At 41.8% G+C, this 15777-nt stretch overlaps 1 protein-coding gene across 7 annotated transcripts in view; it reads right to left on the bottom strand.

The window, feature by feature from the left end:
* Window positions 1-7544, bottom strand: part of PCGF5 (polycomb group ring finger 5) — a 149284-nt gene extending 141740 nt beyond the window's left edge. For 2 of the 7 annotated variants that reach the window (XR_012160028.1, XM_073353829.1), the window contains exons 1-3: window positions 7345-7543; window positions 6462-6762; window positions 736-832 (exon numbers count right to left, since the gene is read on the bottom strand). Coding sequence is in view for 6 of the 7 variants with exons in the window: in XM_073353829.1 (XP_073209930.1) it covers window positions 736-832; window positions 6462-6573 (209 nt within the window). In the remaining variant the exon portion in view is untranslated. Of the gene's footprint in view, window positions 1-735; window positions 833-6461; window positions 6763-7344 lie in introns of all 7 variants that reach the window. The other 5 variants (XM_073353831.1, XM_073353830.1, XM_073353832.1 and 2 more) reach the window with 3 other exon arrangements.
* Window positions 7545-15777: the final 8233 nt, after the last annotated feature.

Raw genomic sequence — 15777 nt, 5'->3', positions numbered from 1 at the left:
TCAATTTACAGGCCTAGATCAAGCAATCATCTACATATGTAAGCTTACTGTATGCAATTCTTGGTGAGGCAATTCTGGAAAAGGGACTTATTAGAGATCGGGTTTGAAATGGTACCCAGCAACTGTACAAGTGCATTCTGGAATGTTTGAATTATGAATGAACAATATAGTGAAAGGCCATACTAGAAACAACAGTAAATTTAAATATAAACATTAGGCTACAGAGCAATGGGCAAAACGACAGACCATTAAAATATAGTAACAGCAAATTTTAAAAAATCATATTAAAAGAAGAGGCCTAGAAGGGGAACTGGCAGTTTTGGAAGAGCTTTCTAGGGAATATATAGAGTTTGTGCCACTGCTCCTTTCCCAGTTGCAAAATAAGCGTATAATATTTAATGTAGATGTCAGAGGTATTTTTAAAGTGCTTTCTCCTTTTAAGTGATGTTATTCTAAATGGAGGTTAATCAAACTACAATGGTCACCTTTCTTTCTATGTATTTGAAGACCGGGAGTAATTTAAAGGAGGGGAAATTGAAACTTTTTAGTTGACCAGTTTGCTGCTGGTGGGTTATGCTGGGTATTCATTTAGTTTTATATTCAAGTAATATAAAGGGTGCCTAGAGCATACACATAGGAGGCAGCATTTGAATAAATTAAAAATAAAAAAGAAGAAAATTATGGTATATTATTATACCGTTATATTTAATCAAATGTTGTTTAATGTTGTCTTACCTTAACATTTCTAATGGATTGGTCTCATGCACCTGATTGCCACACCTGGGGCAATCATTGCTGTCTTCGAAGTGCTGAACAATACATGTCTTACAAACTGTAAAAGAAAAAATTGTGCATTAGATAAAATTATACATTATTACAGTGCAACTTTTAGATCAAGAAAATATTATTGCTCACATTTGGCTTGCAATTAAAAAAAACAGACTAATGCTGAATGCTTCTGGTAGCAGGGATAAGAGGGGTATTCTTTAACACAAGTGATTACAATGCACCATTAACTTATCTGTTTCTTGTTCCCAAAAATTAAGACTAGCTGTGGCCTGCTGAGATATTATAACATTGAGCGAATACAGGTTAGGAGAGTATTGTTCATAAGTATGCAATTTTTTTTTATTGTTTTATATTCCTCACAACATTGCACAGCAATTCAGAGAAACTGCATGCTGGGGAGTCTCAGCAGAGCAGGAGCTAGCCATGACTTTGGAGGATCTGAAATGAAGGTAAGTTTGCAATCAGTTACGATACAGAATTCCTTGCAATGTTGGTGACTGAAAAACTTGACATCTACTATTTTCTAAAAGGGTAAAACGAAAATTATAAAAAATTGTTCTGCGGGTTGAAATGAGCTATTTTCCTCTCCAGATATATAACCTTTAACAACAGTGATGGTAGAAGCACTGGTGAACATTCAGTACTTGAATCTTAAAATCAGAATAATCAGAGGAGCATGGATATTGCATTAGGAATAAATAACATCAAAATAAGAGCCTACAAATTTATATTAACCCAAACACTACTATAGATTTTAATCAGAAAGTATGGCACTGTGGTTGCTTCCAAATATGATTAAGTGCAGATTTTAGCATCATTAAGACAAAACATGGAACATAATTTGGCAAGAAGTAATAGGTCTGATATTATTAATTTGTTTAAATGTTCTGGATGCAGATTAACTCTCTTCTATTTATTATTTTTCACCTGAATTGAAAGGTGAACTGCAAATACTTTAATAAATGGACTGAAAAACTATTTTGTAATTTCTTCCAACAATTCTCCAAAGAACTAAAACCACTTCTGAAACAAAAACAGTGAACCCTAATAATATGGGGATCTTTGAGGGACTCCTGAAATCTTCACAAAACAAGCATTTTAATAATCTTGAAAGCCAGCACAAGAAGTTCTAAAGTCTGCATTCACGTCTCCCTGAGTCTGGGGCATCGACTTTACGGCCCACTGGCTGGCCCTCCTAATTATAAAGAGTGATGACTGGCTTCCCAAGGATGGATGGATCTAGAAGCCAGGCTGCACTGCAGGTCCCCCATCATCCTAATGAAGTGAGGAGGATCTCTTGCTGGCAAGTCCAGCAACAGGGGCACACCTGATGCACTTCAGGCTTGTGACACACAGGGTACAAAGGAGAAAGCAGATGCCATCAAGGAGGCACAGTACAACCCTCAGGACACAAATGAACTTTCATTATCTGGGGTTGCATGGTATTAAGTATTAATATGGAATAGCAACAAACAGTAACCACAGAGACTCGCTACACAGATCTCATTACAGCAATCAACAATAAAATACTTCAATATTTCTGACTGTCTAAATACTGAACTTGATTTTCATTTGTATGAAAATACATGCACAAAACAAAACGATCTTACAGAGCAAAAATTCTTCAAAGGGCTTAAGAACAGAAGAACAAACTTGATATTCTAGTCTTGTTTGCTCTTATATGAACTTTTTTTATACCTAAACCTCTTAAACATGAATACTTCAGTACTATCGTTTTTAGTGTCATATGAATATATTTACAAACTATTACCTTAGAAAACAGTATGCAATAAGTTATCAATACTCTAAACTTCAAATATAAAAGAGCTATAAAATCTACCTAACAACATTAAGGCCCTGATCCAGCAAAGCACTTAAAGACATGTTTTACTTTAAGCAGATAAGTAGTCGCAATGACTTCTTACAGATCTGCAATTAAGCTCTTCGTAATTTAGTTTTATAAAAGTGACTGATAATTACCTCTGCATGCAACTCAGAATAAGCAAAAATCTTCTCATCCTCCAAAAAGGACAGATGTTAAGATAAGAACTCCCCCTCCATTACCCAAGGTTAAAGAAAAAAAGGGCATAGTTTGACCAAAATTGAATGTTACCAGCCCAAAACACTTGATCAGAAAAAGGAAAAACTGATTTGTAAATGAATATTGAATAACTTGTGCTCTTTATTATGTACAACTGTGCTGTCATTAGGGAGTTGTTTACCAGTAGCTATATATGACTTTTACATATCTGTCAGTAAATTAGAACTCAAAATGCGAATTCTAGCACTCAAAAACTTTGTACAGTCTTTGATACCTCTATAGGAGTAGGCCCATCAACCAATATTTTCATCTGTCACAGGCATGTTCTTATTCTATTATTCCTAATATGGAAAACTCCGCATATTGTCCTGGGTCTATCACTTGAAATTTCTAGAGTAGGGGGAAAAAATCTCGGAGCAGGAATTTAAGTGACAACTATATTTATTTAACACCTTTTAAAAACCTTTACACTTACAGTATGAGATACACAAATATGGTACAATTTTAACTGTCTTGTTTTATAGTACAACACAAAGCGACAGCCAATACAATGGAGAAAAAAATAAACAAAATGTGAGATGGGTTTCAGAATTTTGAGATATGTGCCATGCATGTCAGTGAAGCGAGAGAAGCGTCAGATATACTTGATTTTTGGCTGCACCATGACACTTAGGGCAAACCATTATACAAGTTTCACAACTCACTCTAGGTGACTTACCACAGCTTAAAAGCACCAATGTGACATACCTTTAATTCACTAACATACAAATCATGCCATACAGTGCGCTAGTTTCCCTTTATATAGGGTAATTGTTAATACGGATGATCCACTTTCAAACCCTGGTACTGAGCCAAACAGTTATGTATACGTGTCAGTGCTGCTGCACCCACATTAACACTGAAGGAACACAACGTGATTGATACTTTATTTACAAAGACAAGGTGGGTGAGGTAATATCTTTTATTGGATCAACTTCTGTTTGAAAAAGCGACAAGCTTCTGAACTTACATCGAGCTCTTCTTCAGCTCTGCATAAGCTTGAAAGTTTCTCTCTTTCCACAACAGAAATTGGTCCAATAAAAGATATTACCTCACCCCCCTTGTGTTTCGAATATCCTGGGATCAACACAGCTACAACAAGACTGCAAACAATTGTATTTACATACCATTCTAGTTTCTTTATGTCAAAAATAGCTCAAGGGAAAGAGCCTCTCTAAGATTTTCAGTGATAATCACAAAGGTATCTAAGCACTGATTGCAACTAAGCAGAAGTCTCATATTGGAACAAGAGATTTGCTTATATTTTACATTTTACACTGAATAACTGTTCTATTTATATAAGATGAAATTTTCAATAGAAGTGCTCATTATAGGGCAAAACCTCCCTCAGAATCCAGCCCAAATCAAGGGAGTGCAGGCCTAAAACTCAAAGACAAACTGGAGTCAGTTCTCAGAGGCTACTCCAGCCTCCACGCCTTTGGAGCAAGAAGGGGCATATGGAAGGACCAGAGGATCTGCATAGCATGTGGTTCTCCAGCTCTGACTCATCTCTCCCTTATCCACAGCTAAGTAACAAGATAGGCGATACACAGAAAAGCTTCTCTGTAGATCAGCTACTTTATTAAACTAAACTTTTACCTCTTTATATAGTAACTTTAAAAATAACCTAATTTTTAGAACAATTAGCAAGCTTAAAATTATAATTTAAAAACACTTCACTTGTTCAAGGGCACAAATAAAGTTGACCGTTAATCAGCCACTCACTTACAATGTAGAATTCCATTAAAGGATCAACTATTCCCCAAATCTACTGCAGACTTGCACGCACTTTATCACCCTTCTGAAAATTGCTTAGGCACTTATCTTCCACTTACACGCTCCATTAAGTGCCTATCTGCCTATTTAAGTACACGCTCAAGAGACCACCTTACTGTCACAATTACAAGGAGCAGAGACTCAAATTGGAGTTCCCTCTATTTACAAATGGAGCGGTCTTGGTGGTAGGGTATCCTCTTTGAGGGACTCACCTTGTTCCAAAACTGGATGGGTTTACTGACCTTCAGAACACACTGCAAGTCATACACAATTACTTAGGCTTCAGAGGAGGAAAGGGCACCAAAGGGACTGAGTTTTGTTTGTTGAGGGTTGGGAAATTCTGTAGGCCTTCTGATGTGAGTACAGTCCTGTTAGGAGATGCTGTAGGATGAGCTGGTAGTTTCAGCAGGGAGATTTGTTTTTGTAATTTATGTCAAAGACACTCAGATTGATATATATATATTTATTATTATTAATATTTAATACGCAACAACAAACAGTTATGAAAATTCTGGCCCAGGTAATTTTTCTGTGTGGAATGGCATCCTTAAATCATAGTAAAGCTAGTACTCCCTCCTTCCTGAACTTCACTGAGTAGACATTACACGCTCACTTGATGAGGATGCTGCTCTTTGAGCCTGATCTGCAAGGACTATACTCTGTGTGTAAGATACCCCAGAGAGTTCTCCCTGTCTCTATCATTCAGAAGGCACAGGATGGTTTAAAATTCCTAGCTGTTACTTATGACAGACACTGCACTAAGACCATTGTCCAGATACCTAAATATTACGAGTGGCAGAGCAGCCGCATCTACAACTTCTCTACCAAGAAAAGCTAATAATATACATCTGGTCTAAAGGGAGAGAAACGAAGAGAGAATCCAGGCTGAGGAGATGCCATTCATCAACATCTTCATCATCTGGGTGTGGCTTTACTAGCTAAATGATAAGTCAAGTCCCTAAGAAGCCACAGCACTAACACCATTAGTAGCCCTTCTGTGCTGCACAAATAGCATTTATTATTAAGGAAGCACCCTGTGTGATCCATCAAGCCTAAATTACTAGAATTGTATGATTTAGGCTTGAAGAACTCTGACGGCTGATTGGGGTTAAAGAACTGGGAAGTGAAAACAATCCACAGCCCCAGAAGTTTTGGAAGCCTTCCATCCTCACAAGAATGTAGGTATTTTTGGCATACAGATCAGCAGGACATGCTTCACTGCAACAGATTCCTCCTATGCTATATCTCCCAGAGTGCTCTTCTGCAAACCAAAGAATTCTCAGGGAGAAGTAGTCTCTGTTCTTGGATAGTCACCAGTAGCAACTCAACTTGCCACAAAGGGAATGGTTCCCACATTGGTGGCTATACATTGTAAAGCTGTAGTCAGTTCCATGTGCAGAAACTCAAAGGTGGGGGGTCTTGTGCAGATGCCTTGGGCATTCATTTTCAGTGCAGACAGAAAATTTCTCACCAACTGGCAGAGCTTGGCTTAGTTCAGAGCCTTCCCTCCCCATAGTTCATGTTCTTATGTTACTAGAAATGTACATTGGATACAGTATACTGTAATTTTAAATAGAGTATACTACCAGAACCATAATAAATCCCACTGAAATATTTGACTTCTCTCTTCCCCAATTAACTCTAAGGCCCAAAGTACTCCACAGTGAGATTTTTCAGTGATAACAGTGTATATCCAAGCTGAACATCCTGAAACACTTTATAATCTTTCAGGCTATACAATTTTTAAAAAATGAGTGGTGATATCTGGAGGATGCATTACTTGTGAAGGATGGATACCTTGCAAAGTACTACTTACAGGTATGGAGACATTCAGTTACTGTGGTTGGCTTGATAAGATATCCTTTACAGATGTAACAGGTGATATGAGGATTGAAATCTTTCACCAAGTGCTTCCTCTGGGTAGCCATTCGTGGGGCAAGCGATGCTGGCTGAACGCTTTAGGCCAGAGGCGTGAGTTTGACAGCTGGAGGTGATGTGGTTCACAGGAGCTGCTCTGTGCAACTGCACCTCTCCAGGCATTTGATGGACATTCCAGACCTCTCACAGGGACATCATTCATAACTCCTGCTCCTTTTCTGGACTAGGCGTTTTCATACCTGCAAGGCATGTGAAAGGAGAAGCATAATGATGATGTCCCAACAGACAAGTGTCACAGTCCTTCGCATGGGGCAATCCGCAGCACTGACTCTGTGCTAGGTGCTTTTTGCTGACAAGAATTAAGCCAGTGCCTCCGCCCCCCATGAGCTTACCGTGAGGCTAGCAAAGTGACCAGGGCAAGGTGACACTCAGGGCTGGGGGAGAAGGTGGGTGGGGGACAGGTGCAGGGGCTGCGCTTAAGCTGCCGGGACCCTGGGAGATTTTCAGTAAGCCCTGGAGGAGCCTGGGAACGTCCCACTGAACCACACACAGGGCGAACTCCTCCTTCCGTAGAGGCACAGCCCGTAAACAGGCCTCACAGTGGGTCCCGGCGAAGGGCGGCTCTCCCCGCGCGGGTCCCGTCCCCCGGCCTGAGGGGAAAGGGGGGTAGTCTCCCCGAGCGCTGGGCAGGCCGGGACACCACGGCCCAGACTCAGGGCTGTAGTGTGGCGCTCCCTCCCTCTTGGAAAACTCCTGTCCCTCCCCCCATGCACCTGCGGCGCCTCCTGCCCCGTGTCCGCCCCAGCCCCCCCGAGCAGTACCTGCGGCGCCCGTCGGCCTCTGGCCGGCAGCAGCCCCAGCCGCGCTGCCCAGCGAAAGAGAAAGGGAAACAGCGTGCGCCTCCCGCCCCTTCAAGCCCGCCCTCCTTCCCGCCGGGCTGCCGCGGCCGGTCCCAGCGCTGGGCCAGAGCGAGAGCAGGCGGGACAGGCGCGCAGGCGCTGCTCCCACGCCGAGCCCTCCTGCGCCACAGCCCAGGCGGCCTCTCGGGGCAGGGCGCGGCGTCCCCCCGCGGGCCCTGGGGCTGCCGCTCCCAAGAGCCCCAGGCACCGGCTGCTGGAGCGGGCAGCTGGGGACTCGGGGGAGCCGTTGGGGAGAGTGGGTAGTTTTGGAGGTGAGGCAGAGGGCAGCTGGAGAGAGGAGGGGACGTGGGGATGGAGGGGGCAGATGGCTGGGGAGAGGAGGGGCAGTAGCGGAGCTGGAGAGGGCAGATGGCTGGGAAGTTGCAATGGGGCTGGCAGACGGGTGTGGATGGAGAGGAGAGGGGGCTGGGAGAGGTGGGGATGGAGGGGGCAGATGGCTGGGGAGAGGAGGGGCGGTAACCGAGCTGGAGAGGGCAGATGGCTGGGAAGTTGCAATGGGGCTGGCAGACGGGTGTGGATGGAGAAGAGGGGCGGCTGGGAGATGTGGGGATGGAGGGGGCAGATGGCTGGGGAGAGGAGGGGTAGCGAAGAGGCTGGATGGCTCTGAAGCTGGGAGCAGCCTGTGTTGAGTGGCATTAGGTGAGGAGAGCAGTAATTGGAACAAGATAGGGCCCCACTGATCTGTACTCAGTGACTTCTCTTTCTGTCATGGTTTTAATAAAAATATCTCCAAAGGGACTTGAATCACACCTCTCAAGGTGTTTGGTTTTTTTTTTAAATATTGAATTTTGTTCTTATTATAAGGCATATCAAACTTTTGGACAGCTGAAACTTAAAATGAATTTTCAAAACTTTTATCCTTTCTATATAGCGCTGGGCATTTAGGGAGAGAACACAGTTACTATCAGTAAAATACTGAAATAAATTAGGCTCAGGTCCAGAAAATAATTACATACACGCTTACCTTTAATGGGACTACTCATGGATGTAAAATTAAGCATGAATGAAAGCATTCCCCATTGTCAGATATTTGCTGTTTTGCTCCCTGATTTAAAATACAGGGTTGCTATCAAAGTTGTTGGGATGGACCTGCTGGTGTATATTTAAAAAAACAAAACTGATGCATGGTTGGCGAAGACACAAATTAGGTGGAATTTGCTAAAGATAAAAACAGAACAAAGTACTTCCCATGCTGTGATTTTGCTGTAGAATCTGTGACTGTCGTGCCATGTCTACCACCTGTAGCCTGTGACTTTCCACTTTACTTGTGAAACATTTGCTTTGTGTAGGCCCAGTTCAGTCTCATCTTCCATATTTAGCTATGCTGCAACAGTAGGAGGCTTTCCTAAGGCCCAATCCTGCCGTCAAATCTGGATGCGTGGAACCGTTACACCCAAATGGAGTCCCATTACTTCAGTCTGAGTGCAGGATAGGTCAAGTATTGTTCAAAAGAAATCTTACTTATAATTAAAGTTATGGTACAATGAAAGTATTGGAATTTTTTTTAAGTATGAGGTTTTTTTTAATTCACCAAAAGTTCTTTTCCAACAAAAAAAGACTACAATATAAATGAAAGTTTGCTGAACTATAATCAATTTTAACTTAGTAGTAAAAAAACAAAAACAGCATGTATTAAGAACATAAGAACGGCCATACTGGGTCAGGCCAGAGGTCCATCTAGCTCAGTATCCTGTCTTCTGACAGTGGCCAATGCCAGGTGTTTCAGAAGGAATGAACAGAACTGGTAATCATCAAGTTATCCATCCCCTGTCACCCATTCCCAGCTTCTGGCAAACTATCATCTATCAAAAGTTACATTTTGGTGGCTTTGGCCTTGTACTGTTCCCACTGTTTGTCATATTAGACCCTCTGGCAAGTTTTACTAAGATTAGAAAACATTACCTTGTAAGAAGGAAAACATGCATTGTAAGCAAATATTTGTTAGATGACAAAATTGTTTAAAAGAAGTATAAGGAAACAGTGAAATAAATTCCCAAGTACTTTCAAAAGTTTCAATTGATAAAACATTACAAGTTAATGAAAAAACATTGCTTCCCATAATCTAAACAACTTTTACCATGAGGTATATAAAAAGGACGATTTTAAGACCCGATTTTCTAAAGCTGTTCCTTCTTTACACACAGCAGACAGGCATTGACTCAGATTAGGGAAATGTGGGGGAGGAGGGAAGAGGAAATCATTAATTTTTACAAACTACAATATAATTAAAGTCAAGTAACAGTTTTGAAACATAATTAAAACCAAAATTATTAAGATACAGGGAAGTTCAGCTATTTGAAATTGAAAGCTGGAAAGGGTGTGGATGTCTGAATGGAGTATTTAAAAAAAACATTGAATTGTTACTCTTTTAAAAATCATAATGATCTTTAACAAATTTATTCCTAGAAGAATAACTGTAATACCGTTTTCATATCAATCAATCTTTTATTTGGCAAATTGAATATTTCCATTTGTGATTAAGTTTTATCAACTGTCAGAAGTTGATTTTTTTTTTCAGTATCATCAGTTGGGTGGCCCTACTGAACATGAAATAAAGTCTATAAGCATCAGAGTACAATATGAAACCCCTTTGGGTGTAAAATAAGCTGCTGACATTCTCTTGGCCGTTTCAAAATGGTTGAGGCTGGGAGGGTTGCTTTAAAAAGAAATTCTGTCTGGATCCTAATTTTGTGGACTTCAAAACTTACTCGGTTTATAAAATCTCTTGCTTTACTCCTGTGGGAATTCTGCGCCAAGAATTAAAAATTCTGCACACAATATTTTAAAATTCTGCAAATTTTGTCAAAATAACATTGCATAATCATGCCCGTTTCAATTAATTTGGTAATTTATTTCAAAATCAGCAAGTATCTCTGTAACAATACAGACACACAAAAATTCCCCCAGGAGTAGAGAGTTAAAGAAAGCCTATGACAACCCAGTTCCTGTTTCTCTGCCCCCTTTGCCCCCCCCCCGAGCCCAGCAGGGAGCCAGACATCCACAACCCCTCCCTCCCCCCAGAGCCCAGTCACAGGACCCCCATAGCCCAGACACCCACACTCCCTTCCCCCCACAGCCAAGCTGCAGGCCCCCCCGAGCCCAACCATGCCCCTCCTTGCCCAGATACTCACACCCTCTACCCACCAAAGCCCAGCCATGCCCAGACACTTGCCCCCTACCCCTCAGAGCCCAGGGATCCAGAAGGAGAAAGAGCCTGATGGAGGCTTGCATGGAGTTTCCTGCAGGCTGTCTCCTTCCCTCAAGGCGTGCTGGGAACTGCAGCTGCTGGGAACCCTCTAGCTCCCTTCCTTTGGCAGTGTCTTCTATGTGCGAACTGGGCTCTGCTGCGGCCAGTGGCCCCTAGTGGTGGCCAGCAGCACTGCAGCCAGTTTCTGTGCGGGAAAGGAAATTCTGCCTACATAACATTAATTTCTGCAAAATTCTGCATTGTGCAGTGGTGCAGAATTCCCCCAGGAGTATTGCTTGTTAAAAGGACATTTCTAAGTATATTTGTTCTTCCACCAGACTCAGTTTCAAATAGTAATTGATGCACAACATCCCATTAAAGCATAGCTACAAAGGTGGAATGATGTTGTTGTAATGATGTCTAGCTCATACCATATTTTAGAGCCAAACTGCAGTTCTGCTAACTACCCATACAGAAGTGACTGGTTTAGACACTCATGAAATTCAATAAGGACAAATGCAAAGTACTCCACTTAGGAAGGATCAATTGCACACATACAAAATGAAAAATTACTGCCTAGGAAGGAGTACTGCAGAAAGGGAGCTGGGGATCATAGTGGATCACAAGCTAAATATGTAGTGTATTACTGTTGTAATAAAAGCAAACAGCATTCTGGCATATATTAGCAGGAGTGTCACAAGCAAGACACAAGAAGTAATTCTTCTGCTCTATCCTGTGTTGATAAGGCATCAACTGAAATATTGTGTCCAGTTCTGGGCACCACATTTTAGGAAAGATGTGGATAAATTGGAGAAAGTCCAGAGGAGAACAACAAAAAATGGTTAAAGGTCTAGAAAACATGGCCTATGAAGAAAGATTGAAAAAAACAGGGTTTGTTTAGTCTGGAGAAGAAAAGACTAAGGGGGGACATACCACCAGTTTTCAAGTACATAAAAGGTAGTTAACAAGGAGGAGAGAGAAAAATTGTTCTTGTTAATCTGAGGACAGGATGAGAAGCAGTGGGCTTAAATTGCTGCAGAGGAGGTTTAGGTTGGACATTAGGAAAAACTTCCTAACTGTCAGGGAAGTTAAATGCTGGAATAAACTGCCTATAGAAGTTGTGGAATCTTCATCATTGGAGGTTTTTAAGAGCAGGTTAGACAAACACCTGTCAGGGATGGTCTATAATACTTAGTCCTGCCTTGACTGCAGGGAACTAGACTAGAAGACCTCTCAAGATCCCTTCCAGTCCTACACATCTATGACTCTATGATTCATAAGCCAAGTCTTTTAAAACCCTTTTTATAAGGAATATCGATCAGGATTTAATATTTTGGTGTCAAATAAGTGATTATTTTTGCATTGTAAGAAAAATAGCATAATCAAGAATAATAAATTATATTAGTGCTTTTAAATATATTACATATATACAGGGCATCAAGTACAGAGGAGATAACTATATCCCTTGAATGCTAATGAGGAAACTAAAGCTGCCAAACTTTTTCATATTCTTTAAACACCTGATTTTGCTTCTGATTGTCTTGCTCTTTTGTCCATAGATGGTAGAAACAAAAGTGTGTCCTATAACGTACTATGGTTTTAGCTAGATACCGCCATTACTACTGTGGAAAGCAGTCTACTGTGTGGAAAATATAGACTGTATCCTAAAAAGTTTTAAAGTTGAAGGGTAATTTGTTGCATTCCCTATTAAACTGTTGCAGTACTCTGACATACATGATGTACAGTAATTCCTTGCATTCTATAGAAAATAAATATCTTTTTAATGGAGTGGCCAGGTCATAAATAACAGAGGAGTGAATAATGCAACCTGTGAACTGCAACTGCTCCATTAATATAGCTCGTTAATGAAGCTGTAACACTTTCAAGAACTGACATAAAATATTGACAACATTTAAGTTTTCTGCTGTATGTCAGGAAACAGAAAATAAGCGTTGGATCAATAGTCAAGATGACACTAGCATTTTACAATCAAACTAAGACCCTGCTCCTCCACCATGTAGCTAGGCCCTGAGACACCTATGGAGCCCTACTGGTTCAGTAAAAGCATACGCATCTATCCATGTAGCTCCAGGTGCAGAATTGAAGCCCCAGTTTTTCTGATTATCACTTTGAGATACAGTTTAAACATTAATTGGTCAAAAGCTGATGTGTTCTATTTCCCCCGTACATAATATTCATTGTAATCAAGCACCCAGTTATCCCAAGAGACATTTGGATTTATTGGGTAGGCAGAAAAGATCCTGGGCCACATCTGGTTTGGAAAAATTGTTTCCCATCTAAAGAACTATGTTTGGAAAACTGTGTTTTGTCTGAGCAGTCAGAATCCTGTTTAAGAAGAGTTACTGTACTTACTTCCATCAAAAATAGAACCACTGGACAGGAAGTCATAATTAGGAAATAATCATTGCTCTGTGGTGACAGTACTAACTTTAAAACAAATACTCACGATTTAGAATTACTGCATCTTTTCACAGATGAAAATTAAAATATGCTAATTATAACCTCTTCTAGCACTTACTTTATTTTTGTTTCTGATGCTATGTTCCTGAATTATGGTTAAAATATTTTTTCCCTAAATATAAGTAAACTAACAGCTTTTGTTGTCATTATCTTGGGATCATACATTGTCATTTTCTTTACTTTCCAAGGGAATGGAAACTACTATGTAAAAAATCATTTTATTTTATTTAAATTTATACTATCAAAGACTTTATCTTTCACTTGGGGCTTTTCTATCTCTGATTTGGTGGAAAAGTGTGGGAATATTTCCTTCTCCCTCATACTCCTGAGAAAGGGTCACCAGAAGGGCTCTGGAATGGGAATCCTTTCCCATCACCTTTGAGCTCTACACAAGGTGCCTATCTGTTGGCAAGTACTAGCAGTTACTTAACTCATTTTGCCAGAGGGTGGCATTTCTCTCACATGCTCACTCTTATTTTGTATGCTATGAATGCACAGTGAAATCTAAGGTGCGAGCCTGAATATGGTGATACCTTTGGCAAATAAATGTGCTGACACATGTTTTCGAGAGGAGGGTGAGGTTTTATCATAAAAAGGACTCCTATTCATTTTCATTGGTCAAAAACATACTCTTTATACCTTTATATGGCATTCTGACAGTTATCCTATTTGAATTATAGGATACAAATACCTGAATTATTTGCAGTCAAAGGAGGGCAATATACAGGCCTGGAACCATGGATATTAATGTGTATATATGGATCCAAATAAAATAACTGTACTATGAGACTTGTCTGAAACATTCAGATCAGAAATGGAAAATACTATCAGATCATTAACCCATCCCCTCCCAAAGTAGGATTGTTTCTACATTCTATGTAAGTGTTATCTTGAAGCAATAGCAGGACGTATACCATCCTCTGCAAAGAGGAAATAGGATGAGCCAGCTGAACAGGGTTATGTCAGCAGAGGGCAGTGTGGTGAATCCCTTAAGGGTGAATTTGCTTCTGTTCTTTTTCCTCTTACTCAGAAGTTGTTCCAGGATGACTGGAAGGGCAGCTGGTGAGGAGTGGGTCACAGAGGTAGGATGTCTGGAGGCCCTGAGGACAGTGGTGTGGGAGGCAAGTAGTGGAGTGTACATTGGGAGATACCAGGTGTTAGAGCCCTAGGCTCAGCTTTTTCAAGGTATGTAGCGTTGCTATGCTCAATTTCAAAGGGAATTTAGCTACTTAGAAGTCCTTTTGAAACTGAGATGTAGGCTCCTATATCAGTTTGGCATTGCAACGCTGACCACAGCGATGCCTAGATACTTAAAAATCTAGGGCAGGGGTGGGCAAACTTTTTGGCCTGAGGGCCACATCTGGGAATAGAAATTGTATGGCAGGCCATGAATGCTCACAAAATTGGGGTTTGGGTGCGAGAGGTGGTGCAGGCTCCAGCTGGGGGTGCGGGCTGTGGGGTGGGGCTGGGGATGAGAGGTTTGGGGTGCAGGAAGGTGCTCTGGGCTGGGATCAAGGAGTTTGGAGGGTGGGAGGAGGATCAGGGCTGGGGCAGGGGGTTGAGGCGTGGGGGGAGGCTCAGGGATACAGGCTCGGGGAGATGCTTACCTCAAGTGGCTCCCAGAAGCAGCGGCATGCCCTTCTCCAGCTCCTATGCGGAGGCACAGCCAGGCGGACTGCACGCTGCCCTGTCCACAGACACTGCTCCCACAGCTCGCATTGGCCGCAGTTCCTGCCCAATGGGACCTGTGGGGGCGGTGCTTGGGGCGGGGGCAGTGTGCAGAGCAGAGCCCCCTGGATGCCCCTACATGCTGCTGCTTCTGGGAACCACGTGGAGCAGCCCCCAACCCTGCTCCCTGGCTGGAGCGCTGGAGAGGGACCATGCCACTGCTTCTGGGAGCTGTGTGGAGTGGCCCCCGACCCTTCTCCCTGTCTGGAGTGCCAGAGCGGGGCAAGCCCCAGACCCCGCTTCCCAGCGGGAGCTCGAGGGCTGGATGAAATGGCTTGCAGGCCAAATCTGGCCTGTGGGCCATAGTTTGCACACCCCTGATCTAGGGCATAGTACCTAGTGCTTAGAATGCCTGCAGCACTGGTTCGAAGCTTTTGATAATCAGAGCACATATCAGACATTTAGAGAGGACTGGTGTACCACAGGACTCCAGCAATGCAAAGAGTAGGTGTCGCTCACACAAAGTAAATGTCAAGTAGAAAACCTTAATGTGATTGAGACAGGGAGGGCGAGGTAATTTCTTTTATTAGATCAACTTTGGTTGGTGAAAGAGACAAGCTTTTGAGCTACCCAGAGCTCTTCTTCAGGTCTCGAAAAGATAAGCAGAGTGCCTTAGCTAAGTACAAGGTGGAACAGATTGTTAAGCATAAGAGGTTAACACAGGGCCAGCCTTGTGGAAAATGGCACGCTGGTAGAACTTGTTGTGACGCTGCACTCCATATGATTTTATGAAAATATGCTAATGAGTGTGAATATAATGTAACTGGAATATGCTTCATCCAAAAGGCCTCTTGTAAGATATCATTACAAAGCTTATAATCTACTGAGTGTGGTCATCCAATTTGTATAAATGTATCGTTCTTGTATCTGAAACTAGAAATATGAAATATAACTCTGAGATCCTACTGTAATTATACAAAGTGTGGGCCATTGGAATC

The sequence above is a fragment of the Lepidochelys kempii genome, chromosome 7 (assembly GCF_965140265.1).
Source record: "Lepidochelys kempii isolate rLepKem1 chromosome 7, rLepKem1.hap2, whole genome shotgun sequence".
NCBI lineage: Eukaryota > Metazoa > Chordata > Testudines > Cheloniidae > Lepidochelys > Lepidochelys kempii.
The sequence above is the reverse complement of the archived record's forward strand: the minus strand, read 5'-3'. Positions and strand labels throughout refer to the sequence as shown.